This window comes from Aedes aegypti, chromosome 2, assembly GCF_002204515.2.
Source record: "Aedes aegypti strain LVP_AGWG chromosome 2, AaegL5.0 Primary Assembly, whole genome shotgun sequence".
NCBI lineage: Eukaryota > Metazoa > Arthropoda > Insecta > Diptera > Culicidae > Aedes > Aedes aegypti.
In genome coordinates, this window is record NC_035108.1 from 96624115 (window position 1) to 96642233 (window position 18119).

General features: G+C 37.7%; 1 protein-coding gene across 1 annotated transcript in view; it reads right to left on the reverse strand.

Annotated features, from left to right (window-relative positions):
- Nucleotides 1-443: 443 nt before the first annotated feature.
- LOC5571602 overlaps nt 444-18119 on the reverse strand; it is a 91699-nt gene continuing 74023 nt past the window's right edge. The window contains exons 5-6 of the mRNA XM_001653664.2: nt 1359-1558; nt 444-1201 (exon numbers count right to left, since the gene is read on the reverse strand). Of these exons, the coding sequence (XP_001653714.2) occupies nt 932-1201; nt 1359-1558 (470 nt within the window). The 3' untranslated portion in view covers nt 444-931. The remainder of the gene's footprint in view (nt 1202-1358; nt 1559-18119) is intronic.

An 18119-nucleotide genomic window follows, 5' to 3' on the forward strand; every position in this document is an offset into this window, starting at 1 on the left:
TTCAGCAAGCTTAGCGTCCAAAGTACTTCCACATGATGCAGTTTTAGTAAGGAAGTAGTTAGGGGCGGTCCAATAATTACATAAGACAATTTTTAGGGTTTTTCAACCCCCCCCCCTCCTCTTTGGTAAGCTTTTTTGTATGAAAATTGAAAATAAATTGTATGACACGTAAGAAATCTCAGACAACCACCCCCCACCCTTCCCCCATAAGCCCTTGCAAAATTAATGGATAGGCCCTTACTATAGACAGTGATTAAAATAGTTCGACCCGCAGAGTCTAGGCTTAATTCTTCCAAAACAATACATGGTTGCGCGTGGAGACAGAGACGGTTTCAATTTTGTTCGGATTGGTGTTGAGATACTACGCGAGCCAACCTACATATATCACAATTTTCTTTTCAGACAGCAATTTTTGAGTTTCGGATAAAGTGAATTCCTTCTAATTATTTTCAATCGAGTTTATTGTCCAAATTAGAAATTTTCTCTATCGCTCATACTTCCGAGTTGTGCGCTTAAACGACCGACGGCACATTATATTCGCACCAGGGTTCATCCCTGTTTGTTACCAGTCAACTGTCCACAAATTACGGAGCAAATAAATAAATAATCCAAGACAATAAATAAATAAATAAATTATTAACCTAGCAAATTAACAACACTCTCCTACTTGCATTTAGAGCATGCACATTTCGTCAAACTAATAGGTAATGACAACAATGTTCTACGGTTCGTCCGAAGACTGGCTGGTTCTGCTAATTAGTTTGGAAAAGCTTTGGGCACGAATGGCTCTGCCACGATTTGTACATATGAATGATGAGATGGATGATGATGATGAAAGGGGGGGTAATGGTCATGATGGTAGGAGCAACAGAATTGAGACAACAATTAGAGGTGGTTGAAATGGTTTCAAGGACTGGCAGGGACTTTCAGGTTAGACATATGGCCGCTGCTGATGGTACGCCATGCTGTGCGGGTCGTATGGATAGTGGCTCGGGCTGTTGGGCGTCTGCTGCGGAACGTAGTGCTGCTGTGGGTGGGCACCTCTGGTGTACTCATCATCGGAACGATCGCTCCGGTCGAAGAATCCAGGGGTTTCCTCTTCGTGGTGCACTCCGTGGAGGGAACGCTTCCAGTAGCCACCGTAGTCATCGCCATGATCGTCGTAATGGTGCTGATGCTGGGCGTGCTCGTAGTAGATTACCTGTAATTCAGATGGAGATCCTAGAGTAGAGAGCTAAGAAAGATTTCCCGAGGACGGGGTTGCTCGAGGCGAAGACAACATATCGAGGAGTCTGATTCTAGGAGATCCCTCGATATGTACTCTTCGCTGTTGCAGGACTGTATGAGATTGGCAGTACTTTTTGTGGCTGTGGCTGTCTCTTCAGGTCAATCCAGAAGCGAGCAATGTTGATCAGCAGACCAATGACGGCGACGGCGAAGAACTTCAGCTGCAGCTTGAACGACAGGATCTTGAGCAGCAGTTCGATTTTGCCTTTGAGTGCGGCTCCCAGGATGAACAGCTTCATGTAGGTCTTCTTCTTCTTACCCTTGCGCTTTCCTGTATTTTTTTTTTTAATTTTTGGGATTTCAACATTGACAAATTGATATTGATTCGGGAAGAAATAATCGAAACCGTATTATTAAGATGAACGAAAATTATCTGAAAATGGTTAGCTCCAAATAAATCGGGTTAACAGGTTTAGCTACCGTACTCTACGGCGGATGGCGGGATTCGTTAATGGGACATGGGGGTTAAAGGAAGCACAAAAAAGCGTTACACTCGATCACATGCAACTTAAGCGTGTTTGCAACTTTGCAGCTATTTCCGAAAACACTGGATGATTAGTTTATGAGTTATCGTGGTTAAATGAGGGGTAATGGAATGAGGGGGATGATTCGCTAAAACATGATTTATCTTAAACCTAAGCTCATAAAGTTTACGATCGGTGCATTTTACTCATTCGAGAGCGAAATGCAGCGAGCGTATCGGTCATGCAAAGCTTGTATGATGTCTACGAAATTTGAATACCTTTGAAAAGTAATGAGAAATGAATTGTGAATACGATGATGATAATGGCAATCATGGTTGATGCTGATGTTTTTTATGACTCATGCAATGAATTTGAATGTCGCCAAAAGCATGCACACAAAATGCAACACAAAACACAAAGAAGCAAGCTTGTAGCTTGAAGGTGACCATTGTTTTTTTGTTTCTAATTGTAACTTATTCATAAATCATGCCTTAATTGTATAAGGGAGTTGTCCTGTTACGTAACGCTTGTGATTATGATTAGATATTCACCAAATGAAGATAAATCGACCATTGTAAGTAAGGCCTAATGAAAAATCAATCACGGAATATTCCAGTATTGTCATTTCTTGGACAAAATAGCTATAGCTTTAGATGCAAACATAGGAAGAATTTCGGGCTGATTAGAAATAGGGGCAGTCAGGGCGGTTTGGGGTGGAATGAGCATCCCCTGAAAACTGCATAAATTCTTGAAATTTCATCTGAAATAACAAGCAATCCGAGAGCTGATGAGGAAATGAAGCAATAGGCATTTTATAAGTCAGTGTTCAAAACTCAAAGAAAAAGAAATAAATAATGCTCGAAAAAACTGTCCATATTGCTATTCGGGCTCTTTTAAATTTCAGCATTTCAGAATGTTTGACTGTTAGAATGTTCTTAAAAAATTATATCTTCTTGCACGGAGTGTTCATAAATACTAATAACATTCAACAGTAGTTTGTACAGTCAACTCTCCCTTACTCGATAGTTCGTATCTCGATATCGAGTTAGAGAACCATAGTAAAAGTTGGTTTTCATGGCTACCTCGATAGTCCCTTGAATCGCAGTTGCACAGTTTTGTGTTCTGTAAGTCGATACCTCCCTAACTCGATGGTCCCTTCAATATCGAGTTATGGAGAGTTGACTGTAGTAACAAAGTAATTGAATTTTTAGATTATATGAGATTCTTTTGCAATCAAAAATGGGGTGTTCATATCACCCCATCAGCAAATAATCGACTCGGAAAATGACAAATTTTGAAAAATCAATGATTCATCCGTGAACTTTATAAGACAAAGGAAATCATGCGAATTTAGTGTATTCATCTAAAAATTGTTGAAAACATTGCAAAAATTCGAAAAATTTATAATATTTTCAGCACTTTTATCGACTTTTCCTTAAGGAGACTAAACTCAGTAAGAGTTGATATGCGAAAAAAACAACGATCTATTACTTCACCAAAGAAAATAGGGCGTTGCGACTGCTTCCTCAATTTGTATTTAACGCAATTCGTAATAAATAAAGTATTAAAAAGCATTTGCTTATTGTGTCCATTATGCCCTTATTCCCCTACAGTGTTTTTTGATTAAGTAATGGTTTAGTCTTTCTTTCTATTAACCATAATATCTGACAATATTTTTTTTTCATTTCTTCCCTCCAAAATTATGTACGTTTTTGTTTATTTAGCGAAATAATTTTTTTATCGGTCTTTTTGATCTATTGTGTTTTTTTGCAGAATATCATACAAATGGGATCTGATTCCACACTTATATCACCATATCCGAAGAAAATCCAATGGCGCCTCGTATTTCGCAATTAATTGTTGATAAGTACAGGTCGGACTCGATTATTCGGAGACTCGATTATCCGGGATTCGATTATCCGGAATTTGTTTTTTTTTTAATTTTTTTTGCATAAATTTGAGATAATTTGGTATTGCAATATACAATATAAATGGTTTTGCAGTTTTGAACGTATTTAAAAAAAGGGGGGTTTGGAAAAGTGTTTTTTTTGTGTATGCTGGTCAATTTTTTTTCCTTCTAAAGACCCCTACTATTCCTAAAAATAATTTCTGGCTACGCCACCGCATCATATAAAAAAAAACAACAAAAAAAAAGAAAAGATAATGTTTAAGTTCTTTTATTGAAGATTGCAATTTTTTTCTTAGTAATTCGATTATCCGGAGGATTCGATTTTTCGGATTGAAAAAAAAATCGATACTTCGGATAATCGAGTCCGACCTGTAAAGCTGGATTTAAAATTTGGTGGACAGGTTTCAGCTATTTAGTTTAGTGACTGTTGAAATAATATAACAGTCATCTATTTTACTTCATATTAAACGTTCTTCTTGGCATTAACGTCCTCACTGGGACATAGCCTGCTTCTCAGTTTAGTGTTCTTATGAGCACTTCCACAGTTATTAACTGAGAGCTTTCTTAACCTAAGTTGCCATTTTCGCATTCGTATATCGTGTGGCAGGTACGATTATACTCTCTGCCCAGGGAAGTCAAGGAAATTTCCATTACGAAAAGATCCTGGACCGACCGGGAATTGAACCCAGACACCTTCAGCATGGCTTTGCTTTGTAGCCGCGAACTCTAACCACTCGGCTAAGGAAGGCCCCTTTCTATCCGCAGTGAATGTCGAATAACTGCAAAACGCAAAAAAATATTGATGTGTGTATTCGGCAAAGTTTTTCCTTACAAAATTTCACATATTTTTTATAAGTAAAGAATAATTCTAGCATTAAATTTGATACCCACTTTTGATGACATAATATAAAAATGTACTGAAAAAGTCATAGTTTTCAAATATTAAAAAAATCAGTGTGTTAAATTCTTGTAAAAAACATACAGTGAATGTTTTTATTTTTGGATAGCTTTGACCCCAAGGTATCTGCAAAAATTATAAAAACTGAGGGTTTTACGAAATTTTGCTAATCTAGAAATAATTGTTTGACATTACTCTAGAAAATCGAATTCTTTTCCAAAAATCTCTAAAAGTCATTTCTTAGAGTAGTCCCTTATGCAAAAGTTTATTCTTAGCTACCATTTGCAGGTTGAGCCCCCATGTTTTCTAACAAAGTTGAATTTTGGGACACCCCAGTATAAATGCATTGGTTTTTTTTTTATCATAGTAGGTCTCTTTGTAGAGACTTGGTCTATTTTAATGCAAGTCTCAAAAAAGTCTTTAATTTTAATTGAAAGTCTCTAAAGTATCTTTTTCTTAAGGTCCAAGTAAAAATGGTGCAAATGTCAATGCTGAAAAAGCAGTTGTCTCTTTTAAAACCAACAAATCGAGGAAAATAAAAGCTCTTTTATTTGCCAAATAAAACAGTTATATGTTTTAATTTTCTTTGCTTTGTTGGTTCAAAAAAGAAAACTGCTTTTTAAATTTTGACATTGGCTCCATTTTTACTTGGGCATTAACTCTTACGCGATTATTTGCTAGGAATTTCCAGAGTTTCCTCTAGGTATTCCCACAAAGTCTTCTAGGATTTCGACCACATATTCCTCCAGAGATTTTTTGATAAATAATTTCAGTAATTTCCAAACGGATTGCTCTATAAATTTTCCCAGAGACTATCCCAAGATTTCCATTAGAGATTTGTTTTTAACTAATGCCTCCGCCGATTTCTCTGGTAGTTACTCTGACAGATCTCCAGTTTTTACAAGAAAATCCTCAAAGGTTCATTCTAGAGTTCTTGAAGAATTTTGTTAAGGGATTTTTTCCAGGGAACCCTACCAGAATACTTCAAGGATTTCCTACGCCTATTTTTTCAGTGATTTCCATATGGGTTCTTTCATGAATTCATCAGTAATCGTAATCAGGAATTGCTACAAATTCCGCCAGGGATTATTCCTCCATTAAGCTCCTCTATAATTCCTTCATTAAGCTCCTCTAAAGTTTTTTCTAGGAATTTTATTAACACTTTGTAAACAAATTACTCGTGCAATGTTTCCAAACATTTCTCGAGTAATTTTTCAAATGGAATCTCCATGGATTCTTTAAAATTTCAATTAAGGTTCAACACCGAGATTGTGTCCGATGTTTTTTCTTGAGACACGCAAAAGTGTCATTTTTGTGACGCTGTGTTATGTCTGTCTATAAGCAACTTATTGGTTGACATTTGTTCAATCATAAGCTCTTAGGGCAACTTCACCGGTGGTCCATTTTTTGGTCCAAATTTGTTCCAAAAATGAACCTGTCAAAATTTATTAGACCAGTAAAAATAGACCAAACTGCACGCGCATGCACCGGTTGTTTTATTTTCCCGATCCATTTCGAACGTGATAAAAAAAAAACAAAACAAATCAAAATTGTAGAAATTTACGTAAAACCAACCGGGAACGGGATCCTCAGAAAATCTTGGAGGATCTACTAGAGAAATTAATGGAGGGGGAAATTCTTGATAACTTCAGGGGGGATCGTGTGAAATTCCTAAGAGCATTCCTGGAGGAAAGCTTGGTGGGATTCCTGGAGGAACTCCGGTAGAATTTCTGGTGCAACTGCCAGCGGGATTCTTGGAACAACTCAAGGGGGAAATTCCTGAAGGAAGTACGCTGGAATTTTTGGAGGAACTCCGGAAAAAATCCGAGTCCGGATGAATTTTGATAGTAAATTCTGAGAAATTTCCAGTGGAGCTCCTAAAAAATTTCGAAGGAGTGACTGGATGAACTCCAAATAAATTCCCGTAAAAACTTCGAGGCATTCCAGGCGGAGCTCTGGACGAAATTCCTGGAGGTATTTCTACTGCAATCCCTCTGAGGCATTCCCGGAGAAAATGTCCGGAGAAGTTCTTGGGGAATATCTTCGGAGGAGTCCTTGGAATTCCTGTAGGAAATACTGGAGAAGAGGAAATCCCCGGAGGAAATATCGAAGGAATTTCTTAACGAAATTTCCCGAGGAATTCTCAAAAATGCTCAAAAGAATAGCTGCCGGTAATCCCCTGAGGAATTCCTGGCGAAAATTTCCGGAGGAATTGATACTGGAATTCCCCTGAGGAAGCGAACCGGAGATTTCAACCGTAAGAACTCTTGGAGGAAATCTCCGGAGAAATTCCTAGTGTAAATCCCCAGCGAAATTCCTAAGGAAAACTCAGGATGAAATCTCTGAAAACATCCCGAAGGAATGTCTAGCGAAAATTCTCTTAGGAAATCCCCGAAAGATTTTCTGAACGAGATCCCCAGAGAAATTCTTGGAGAGAATCCTTGAACGTTTTTTGGGGTAAAATCCCTGAAGGAATTCTTGGAAAAAAAAATCATCAGGGGAATCTTTTGGGAAATCTTCGAAGAAATTCTTGGAGGAGCTCTTGTTGGAAAATCCCGGAAAATTTCATGGAAAAAATTCTTCGAAGGTGTACCCGAATGAATTTCCGGAGGAATTCCGAAGGATTTCGCGGTGGAACTCCGAAGGAATTCTAGATGGAGCACCGGAGACTTTTTCAGATGAACTACTAGGAAATTCCCGGTGTAACTCCAGAGGAATTCCCGGTGTAACTCCAGAGGAACTCTGAAGAAATTTCCGGAGGAATTCTGGACAAAATCCTATAGAAACTCTGAGGCCTATTCCTAGAGGAACTCCGGATGCGTTTCTGCAAGAACTCGAGAGGCGTTTCTAGAGGAACACCGAATAAATTTCTGCAGAAACTAAATACAAAATACGAAGGAATTCCCGGTGGAGCTGTAGAGCAACTTTCCAGGTATTACAGGATGAAATCCAGAGGAATCGCTGGAAAAATACCAGAGAAGTTTCTGCAAGAACTCCAGAGGAATTTCTGAAAGAATTTTCGGTCGAAATCCGGTGGAAGTTCCAAGGAATTGCTTAGTGAAATCCAGAGGAATTTCTGGAAGAACTTTAAAAAAATCCAGGAGGAACTCCGAAGAAGCTCTGGAGGAATCACAGGAGGACGTCTAGAGGAATTTCCGAAGAAATTCATGAGAAATTGCCTAAGGAACTCTGGAGGATTACCCGGAGGAAATGTATAGAATTTTCAGAAGTAACTTCTGGAAAATTACTAATTGTAATCCGGTGGATTCCAAAAGAATTACTAGAGGAACTCTGAAGAATTCCTGGAGAAATTCCGAAAAAAAAATCCAGGAGGAGCTACAGAGGAAATAGGAAAAAATACCGGTGGCGTTACAAAAAAAATTATCGGAGGAAATTTGAAGGATGAACTACGGAGAAATTCCATGAGGATCTCTGGAGAAATTTTTGAAGAATCTTCTAAGGAATTCCTACAGTGACTCCGAAGCATTTGCTAAAGCCACCAGCAATATTTTTTATAGCAACTCCGAAGAAATTCCTGTAGCAAATTTTGGAAGAAATCTCCTAAGGAATTCCTGGAGAAAAACACCGAAGCAGTTCTTGGGGGATACCCCCGGAGGAATCTTGGAAATTCCCGGAGAAAATCCTGGAGGAAATCTCCGGATAAATACTCTGGAATAATTGTCGTTGAAGAAATGTCCAGCATAATTCCTTAATGAAATCCCCAGAAGAGATCCTGGATCTTCTTCTTCTTCTTGGTATTACGTCCTCAGTGGGACAGAATCTGCTTCTCAGCTTAGTGTTCTTATGAGCACTTTCACAGTTATAAACTGAAAGCTTCCTTTGCCAAAGTTGCCATTTTTGCATTCGTATATTGTATGGAAAATACGATGATACTCTATGGGTTTATTAACATATTTTATAACGCCGAAAATGGCCATTTTTGACACCCACCCACCATTTCGTGACGCTTTTTGTATGAATATTCTACAATTTTTGTATAAGTCGTAACATTGCAAGGGCACCCACCCACCCCATTCAGCGTTATGAAATTTGTGAATGAACCCTATGCCCAGGGAAGTCAAGGAAATTTCTATTACGAAATGATCCTGGATCGACCGACCTTCAGCATGACTTTGCTTCCCAGTCGCGGATTCCAAGCAATCCGCTAAGAAAGAGAATCTCCGAAAAAATTTTACAAAAAAAAATCCACGATGGAATTTCTGCAGCAAATCCCCGCAGGATTTTTTTTTAATGAAATGCCTGGAGGAATTCCTGGACACAATCTCCGTAGAAATTCCTGAATGATGATATCCTTAGTGTAATTCTTGGAAAAATTCTCCGGAAGAATTACTGAAGCAACCTCCGGAGGAGAGTTCCTTGGAAAAATCCCTGGAAAAATTCCTGGAGCATATCGCCAGAATATAAAAGGCCTCTCAAGGAGTTCCTGCAAGAAATCTCCAGAGGAATTCCTGGAGGAAGTTCCGGAGAAATTCCTGAAGAAAGCTCCAAATAAATTCTCTGGAAGAATCACTCTGGAGAAAATTCCCGGAGGAATTTCTAAAGGAAATCTCCGGAATAATTCCTGTAGGAAACTCCCGGAGGAATTCCTGTAGGAAACCCCCGGAAGAATTTCTGGACGGAATCTTCAGAGGAATTCTTGAACGAAATATCCTGAGGGGTTACCAGAGAAAATCCCGGGTAAAGTTCTTGAAATTTCCTAAGGAAACTCCAAGAGGAATTTCTGCAGAAAACCCCCGGAGAAAATCCTGAAGAAATGCCTGAAGTAAATTTTCGGAGAAATTCCTGGTTCAACTCTCCAGAGAAAGTCTGGAGGAAATCTCCGGATAAAATTTATGAAAAAACAATACGAAGGAATTTCTAGAGAAAACCCTCGGAGGAATTTCCTAATGAAATCTCCAGAGGAATTCCTGTAGAAAATCCCCGGAAGAATTTCTGGACGAAATTCCCAGAGGAATTCTTGGACAAAATCCTCTGAGGGATTACCAGGGTAAATCCTCGATAAAGTTCTTGAAATTTCCGAAGAAAATCCCTAGAGGAATTTTGGAGAAAACCCCCGGAGGAAATCTTAAAGAAATTCATGGAGTAAATTTCCGGAGAAATTCCTGGTTCAACTTTTCAGAGAAATTCGTGAGGAAATCTCCGGATAAAATCTTTGAAAAAAATACGAAGAAATTTCTAGAGAAAATCCTTGGAGAAATTTCTTAACATCCCTGGAGGAATGGCTATTGGAAATCCCCTGAGGAATTCTTGAAGAAATTCTTCAGAGAAAATCTTGAAAAAAAAAATAAAGAAATCTCCGGAATAATTCCTGGAGCAAATCGCCAGAATATTAAAGGCCTCTAGAGGAGTTCCTTTCCTGCAAGAAATCCCTGGAAGAAATCTCCGAAGGAATTCTTGGAGGAAGTTTCGGAGAAGTTCCTGGAGAAAAACTCCAGTTAAATTCTCTGGAAAAATCACCGAAGCAATATCTTAATGGAACCTTCGGAGGAATTCCTGTAGGAAATCCCCGTAAGAATTTCTGTACGAAATTTCCAGAGGAATTCTTGAACGAAATTCTCTGAGGGATTACCAGAGAGAATCTCCGGTAAAGTTCTTGAAATTTCCGGAGGAATTTCTGGTGGAATTTCTAGAGAAAACTTCCGTAGGAAATACTGAAGAAATTCCTGGAGTAAATTTCCGGAGAAATTCCTGGTTCAACTTTTCAGGGAAATAGGAATTTCTAGAGAAAATATTCGTAGGAATTTTTTTATATCCCTGGAGGAATTGTTATTGGAAATCCCCTGAGAAATTCCTGAAGAAACTCCCCGGAGGGAATGTTGGAAAAAATCTCCGGAATAATTCCTGGAGTAAATCGCCAGAATACAAATGGCCTCTAGAAGAATTCCTGAAAGAAATCCCTGGAAGAAATCTCCGGAGGAATTCCTGGGGGAAGTTCTGGAGAAAAACTCCAGATAAATTCTCTGGAAAAATCACCGAAAGAATCTCTGGAGAAAATCTCCGGAGGAATTTCTTAATGTAATCTCCGGAGGAATTCATTAAGGAAATTTCCAGAAGATTTTCTGGACGGAATCCCCAGATGAATTCTTGGACGAAATACCCTGAGGAATTGCCAGAGAATATCCCCGGTATTGTTCTTGAAATTTCCGGAGGAATTTCTGGAGAAAACTCCCGGAGGAAATCCTGAAGAAATTCGTGGAGTATATTTCCGGAGTATTTCCTGGTTCAACTCTTCAGGGAAATTCTGGAGGAAATCTCCGGATAAAATCTTTGAAAAAAAACGAAAGAATTTCTAGAGAAAATCCTGAAGAAATTCGTGGAGTAAATTTCCGGAGACATTCCTGATTCTATCCCTGACGGAATTGCTATTGGAAATCCCCTGAGGAATTCCTGAAGAAATTCCTCGGAGGAAATCTTGAAAAAAAATCTCCGGAATAATTACTGGAGCAAATCGCCAGAATATAAAAGGCCTCTTTAGGAGTTCCTGTAAGAAATCCCTAAAAGAAATCTCCGGAGAAATTCCTGGAGAAAGTTTCGGAGAAACTCCTGGAGAAAAACTCCAGATAAATTCTTTGGAAAAATCTCCGAAGGAATCTCTCGAGAAAATTCCCGGAGGAATTTCTTAATAAAATCTCCGGAGGAATTCCTGTAGGAAATCCCCGGAAGAATTTCTGGATAAAATCCCCAGAGGAATTCTTGGACTAAATCTCCTGAGGGATTACCAGAGAAAATCTCCGGTAAAGTTCTTGAAATTTCCGGAGGAAATCCCCGGAGGAATTTCTGGAGAAAACTCCCGGAAGAAATCCTGATGAAATTCCTGGAGTAAATTTCCGGAGAAATTCCTGGTTCAAATCTCCAGGGAAATAGGAATTTCTAGAGGAAATTCGCAGAGGAATTTCTTAAAATCCCTGAAGGAATTGCTATTGCAAATCCCCTGAGAAATTCCTGAGGAAGTTCTAGAGAAATACTCCAGATAAATTCTCAGGAAAAATCACCAAAAAAATCTCTGGAGAAAATCCCAGGAGGAATTTCTTAATGAAATCTCTGGAGGAATTCATGTAGGAAATCCCCAGAAGAATATCTAGACAAAATCTCCAGAAGAATTTTTGGACGAAATACCCTAAAAATCCTCGGTAAAATTCTTGAAATTTCCGGAGGAAATCCCCGGAGGAATTTCTGGAAAAAAAACTCCCGGAGGAAATCCTGAAGAAATTCCTGGAGTAAATTTCCGGAGAAAATCCTGGTTCAACTCTCCAGGGAAATTCTGGAGAAAATCTCCGAATAAATTTTTTGAAAAAAAAAAAAAAGAAAGTATTTCTAGAGAAAATCCTCGGAGGAAATCTTGAAAAAGATCTCCCGAAAAATTACTGGAGCAAATCGCCAGAATATAAAAGGCTTCTAGAGGATCATGTAAGAAATTCCTGGAAGAAATCTCCGGAGGAATTCCTGGAGGAAGTTTCGGACAAACTCCTGGAGAAAAACTCCAGATAAATTCTCTGGAAAAATCACCGAAGGAATATCTTAATGGAACCTCCGGAGGAATTCCTGTAGGAAATCCCCGGAAGAATTTCTGGACAAAATTCCCAGAGGAATTCTTGGACGAAATCTCCTGAGGGATTACCGGAGAAAATCCCCGGTAAAGTTCTTGAAATTTCCGGAGGAAATCCCCGGAGGAATTTCTGGAGAAAACTCCCGGAGAAAATCCTGAAGAAATTCGTGGAGTAAATTTCAGGAGAAATTCCTGCTTCAGGGAAATTATGGAGGAAATCTCCGGATAAAATATATATAAAAAAAGAAAGAATTTCTAGAGAAAATCCTCGGAGGAAAAGTTGAAAAAATCACCGGAATAATTACTGGAGCAAATCGCCAGAATATAACAGGCCTCTAGAGGAGTTTCTGTAAGAAATATCCGGAGGAAGTTTCGGAGAAACTCCTGGAGAAAAACTCCAGATAAATTCTCTGGAAAAATCACCGAAGGAATATCTTAATGGAACCTTCGGAGGAAATCCCCGGAAGAATTTCTGGACAAAATCCCCAGAGGAATTCTTGAACGAAATCCCCTGAGGGATTACCATAGAAAATCCCCGGTAAATTTCTTGAAATTTTCGGAGGAAATCCCCGGAGAAATTTCTGGAGAAAACCCCCGGAGGAAATCCTAAAGAAATTCATGGAGTAAATTTCCGGAGAAATTCCTGGTTCAACTGTTCAGCAAAATTCCGGATAAAATGTTTGAAAAAAAAAACGGAGGAATTTCTAGAGAAAATTCTTAGAGGAATTTCTAAATATCCCTGGAGAAATTGCCATCCTGAAGAAATTCCTCGGAGGAAATCTTGGAAAAAATCTCCGGATGAATTTTTAGAGCAAATCGCCAGAATAAAAAAAGACCTCTAGAAGACTAAAAAAAAATCTTGGGCTAAATCCCCGGCAGAATTCCTGGACGGATTTCTTTGAAAATATCTATGAAGGAAATCCAAGAATGAATTACTGGAGTAAATCTCCTGAGAAACTCCTGGTGCAAATCTCCGGAGAAATTCTCTGAAAAATTTCCAAAGGAATTTCTCGAGAAAATTCCCTGAGGAGTTTCTTAATGAAATATTTGGAGAAATTGCTGGACGAAATCCCCAAAAGAATTTCAGAACGAAATCTCCAAACGAATTTCTAGACGAAAAACCCAGAGGAATTGCTTTTGGAAAACTCCTAAGGAATTCCTGGAGAAAATCCTTGAAGGAATTCTTGAGGTATTCCCAGGATTAATTCCTGGAGCATATGGTCAGAGGCATTTCTGGAGGAAATTATCTGAAGAAATTCCTGACAAAAATCACCGAAGTTCTTGGGGATAACCCTGGAGAATCCTTGTAATCTCCGGAGGAATCCCTGGAGGAAATTTCCGGAGAAATTCTTTTTGCAAATTCCCAAAGAAATACCTGCAGATAAACTCCGAAAAAAAACTCTAATAAAATCTCCGAAGTGGCATCCGTTTCAGGTCGGGTGAGAAAGACACTCTAGCTTGGATGGACGACAGCCGTGGAGTGACCGCTTGCTTCTGATAATGTTGGCCTCCACCTCGCTGGTCATCTCGGCGCTTCCGGAATACGAATTCCCCAATCAGAGGGAGCGAGTTCGTTGCGCTGCTCGGGAAGAGGAATAATTAATTGTTGAAAAAAAAAGCAGCAATTAAATATTGTTCCTTTTTCTATACTTACCTCAAATGAGTGGGAACTAGAGACGGTGACTGTGGTGACTGTTTCAGCGAGAAAAATCCGAACTGGTAAACAAACATGTGTCAAACCAGTTTTGGAACAGTTCAAATCTTGGTCCAAATCCGACCAAAAATAGACCACGCAGCTAGCCTGTTCCAAAAAAATAGACCAGAAAACTGGTATAAAATAAAATTGGAACATTATTTGCAACACCGGTGCAAGCTCCAATTTTAAACATGGTCCAAAAATTTGGAACCAACCCGTGATTTGGACCACCGGTGAAGTTGCCCTTAACATTGGTTTTATTTCGTCTTTTAGGATATCGTAAAAGATTTAATACCGCTAGTTGAGCTCAATACAGCTATACAATGGGTGATATGAATAAAAAACTTTGAACTTTACTACATGTAGCATCTACTCAAAAACAATATCCACAAAGTTTACTACACTTTTGGAATGAATAAAAAACTTTTCGAACATGTAGTACTTACTACTTTCAAACATGAGCAGTGACTGAAGCTGCACGTTAAGAAATTTCCATTCAGAGTGCAGAGTGATTCTGCACGTAAAGAATAATCTATTCAGAGTGACGCTTAAAATTAATACAATCATGCATATGAAGAAAATGCATGGAATCTAATCGATTACGCGACAATTTGCACAAATCACGAAGGTGCTGTTATTTGACAAGTTTGTAGTGTAATTTTGCGATTAGTCTAGTATTCTCTCTATGTCTATGATTTTATGATGATGGTACATCAAAGAATTTTCTGGGTGGTTTTCGGCCTTCGCCAACGCCGATGATTTTTTAAATACTAGCTTAACATTTATGAAGAGATCTTGAGGTTACAGCTATCAAATTAAGAACCACATATTTTCTAGCACCAGTACTGAGATTCTGGTGAAATTGCGGTAGAATTTTGATGCTCCCCGTGTTTTTTTTTAACAATGTTTTCTTCTAAAGCTAAGTATGCTGTTCAGCTCAAGAAAAGTAAAAATTTCTGCGGAAAGAAATGGTCAAGAAATTTTCTACAGTGAGCCCCATTTGATTTGACATTTCTTTTCAACTGCGTACTGCGATCAAAGAAAAAAGCTTTTCTTGAGCATTTCTTGCAAGAAATTTCCTACGCGTCGAGTTAGGCGATTACTTTTCTGTCGAAGTGCATACTTTGTTTAAGTGTTTCTGTGATATTCTCGTTATTTTGGTGGGGTTTCTGATAGTATCCTTGGAATGTCTAGAACTTAGAATGCAGAGATTTTTATGAGAATTGTAGTGATTCCTTTGGTAATCGTTAGAATTCAATGAGGATCTCCCCTAAAACACCAGGGTTCCCTTTGAAATTATTAAAATTCTTAACGATTCCACAAAAAATCCCATTGAAATCTATAAAATATTTACCGACATTCAAAACGTTTATATTAAAGCTTTACTTTGAAATTCCAACGGAACTGGAGATCAACGGAATCTTAAAGGTTTTTACAATAATTACAAAGATTGATTTTCGGAATTACAAATATTCACACAATAATTCGCAGGAATCCCACCGCAATCTCATAGATTCTTACAGAAATATCGTCTCAAAGATACCCACAGAATTCCAAGAGATTAATATTCGGAATCCCATTCCCACCCCAATTCTAGAGTTTTTACCAGATTCTTAATATTTCCGCAATATTCCTAGAATGGTATTTAAATTTTCAGAATTATCATAAAAAATCTGACATCCCTATCGGAATCTCAAAGTTCCTACAGGAATTCCGGAATTCAAAAGGAAATCTAAGATGTCAGAATTTACACGTAAAATTCAGAATTACTTTATCAATATCTGAATTCCTACCGACATCCTAAAATTCCTAGAAAATAACATAATTATCGTAATGCCAGAATTCACACGGATATTACAAATTGCTACTGCCGGTAATCTTACCGGAATCTCAGAATTGGCGGAGCGAAAGTTTTCGTAACCTCAGAATTCCTTTGCAAAACTCAAAATACCTTCCGATATATCAAAACTCATATCGTTTTCCCATGTGTAGCAACCTCTGAAGCTAACTACCAGTAGCTTTGTAGTAAATGCTACCTTTATTCATAGCAATGCGTTGTTTGTAGTATGTTCGAAAGGTCACTGTAAACTCGGCATTACCCTTTAATGTGGAAAAAATACCCACTTTTTTCTGATATATGGAAATGTCAAAATAAAGGGTACTTTCAAATTTTGAATAAAGGGTACTTTTCTCCCATTTTGACGTTCAAGGGATTTACCCATTAAAGGGTGAAAAATTTCTTGGAGTTTCTCACTAATCATTGTAGTGATCAATGTTCAGCTACAAAAACTGCTTGTGTAAAATTAAAATGATTACATTTAAAATAAAATTAAATGGCTTGATAGGAAAGGTAAGTAACTACAACTTGCTCGGCAATTTGTTTATTCTATCATTATTTTGTTCAACGAAAATTAAATTTTTCATATGGTTTACATGATGTGCTGCATAAAACGAATATGAATCAAGGACCCTGATTGGAAAAATCATCTGCTACCGAATGTGCTGATGATATGATCATTATAATATATATTTATCTTTATGAATAAAGCTACCTAATTTATGTAATCTGAAGTTTGTCATTCAGTTTTTTATTTCATGGAATTCACTTATTCTAAAGAAATATAAATTTGAAAAAGAAAACAGCGTAAATTTTACCCATTTCGCCAAAATTGTCATTCGGGATAATGGGTAAAATTTACTCGTTGTTTTGACGTACAAGCTGTTTACTCTTTAATGAGTAAAGGCCCTTTACTCTTTTTATGAGTTAAACTAGTTTCTCTCAAAGAGGGTACTTTTTTACCCTTTAAAGGGTACTTTGGTGTTACAGTGACATGTAGAAAGGAAAATGACACAAACATGTTCCACTCGTGTTCCACATATAGCGTTTACTACCGAGAATGTAGTAAACTCAACTTTACTACATTTTATTCATACGGCCCATTGTGACCACTGTAGCTACTTATTTTGAGATCAAATATGTTTGATAACAAGAACAATTCATTCCTAATTCCTTTTACTACCGTTTTACTCCCGAGTTTTAGATAGAAAGTAAAACATCTCGGAATCTGAAAATGGCCGCCACAATGGCCGACTTGTGTCCCTACTAACGTTTCCAAAGGCACTAAACTGTGGAAATAGTAGGCAAATGTTCCTGATCTTCGAATTTTAAGCGAATTTTGCCTTTCTAGTTTTGGTGCATCCTTGGAAGTTCGATTCAAAGCTGTTTCACTTTGAATCGTGAAAAACCTGTCATGCCAAAATGCCTAAGTACTGCTTAGCCTATCTTTACTATGAGCATTATCATTCATGTTCACTCAAACTAGTTCTATGTTTAGCAGCTAGATGAGATGCACTTTCATTTGCATGATGCTCCATGTTCGATCGAAAACCAGCCAGTCAGTTAAGTTGACTACAGGGTGATTACTAATTGCTGTCAGTAAAGTAAATGTTCGTAGATAAAAGATGTATGTATGAATTTTAATTTCCGGTGTACATCCTGTTTTGCACATCTATAAAGTTTGTTTTGACAAAGTAAAGATTAAATTTTTTTTCATTTACCTTAGTTTTTAGTCATATGTGTTGTTTTAAAGGCATTGCACCTGGCACGCACGTTTTCCACAGATATGTATTTTTGACTAAACTTCGCTGAAAAAATTGCCTGATTGAAACATTGTGGTAACATGCACAATCTTTTAGACTTACTAGGGAATAGAATGAGACTGATTATGGAAAATTTTAGCGAAAAAAATATGTATTTTTTGGTTGAAATATATGCTTTTGAATAACGTGCGTGTTAACTGTAATGTTTCTGAAACAATGCTTGTGCTGGAAATTGAGGTAAAAAAAATTAATTTGTTATCTATGTATAGCAAAGACAAATGTTATAGATGTCCTAAACTGGATATGCACTGGTAATTAAAATTCATTTAACCATTTTTTTTTTCTATGATTACTTATTTCACTGACAGGATATAGTAATCACCCTGTATATTGAGATGTTAATCAGGCTGCTGTGAAAGTAAAAGTTGATCACATGCTGGACGCTGCACTTTTGCATTAATCCAGTTCCATATCGAAATAATTTGTCGCTTAGTGGTCATTCAACCGGAAAAAATCAACCCACATCGACGGGATTTGATTTCACTTATTGGCGCTCGTATCTGACGATAATTATTTCAATCATAAGAGTTACGTAACATATGGACTTATTTCTAAAAAAAGTACTATGTGGGAATCGAGAGGAGATTTACTACTGAAAGGGGTTTGCATGCAATCTTCTACTCTGGAGTGGGGACGTG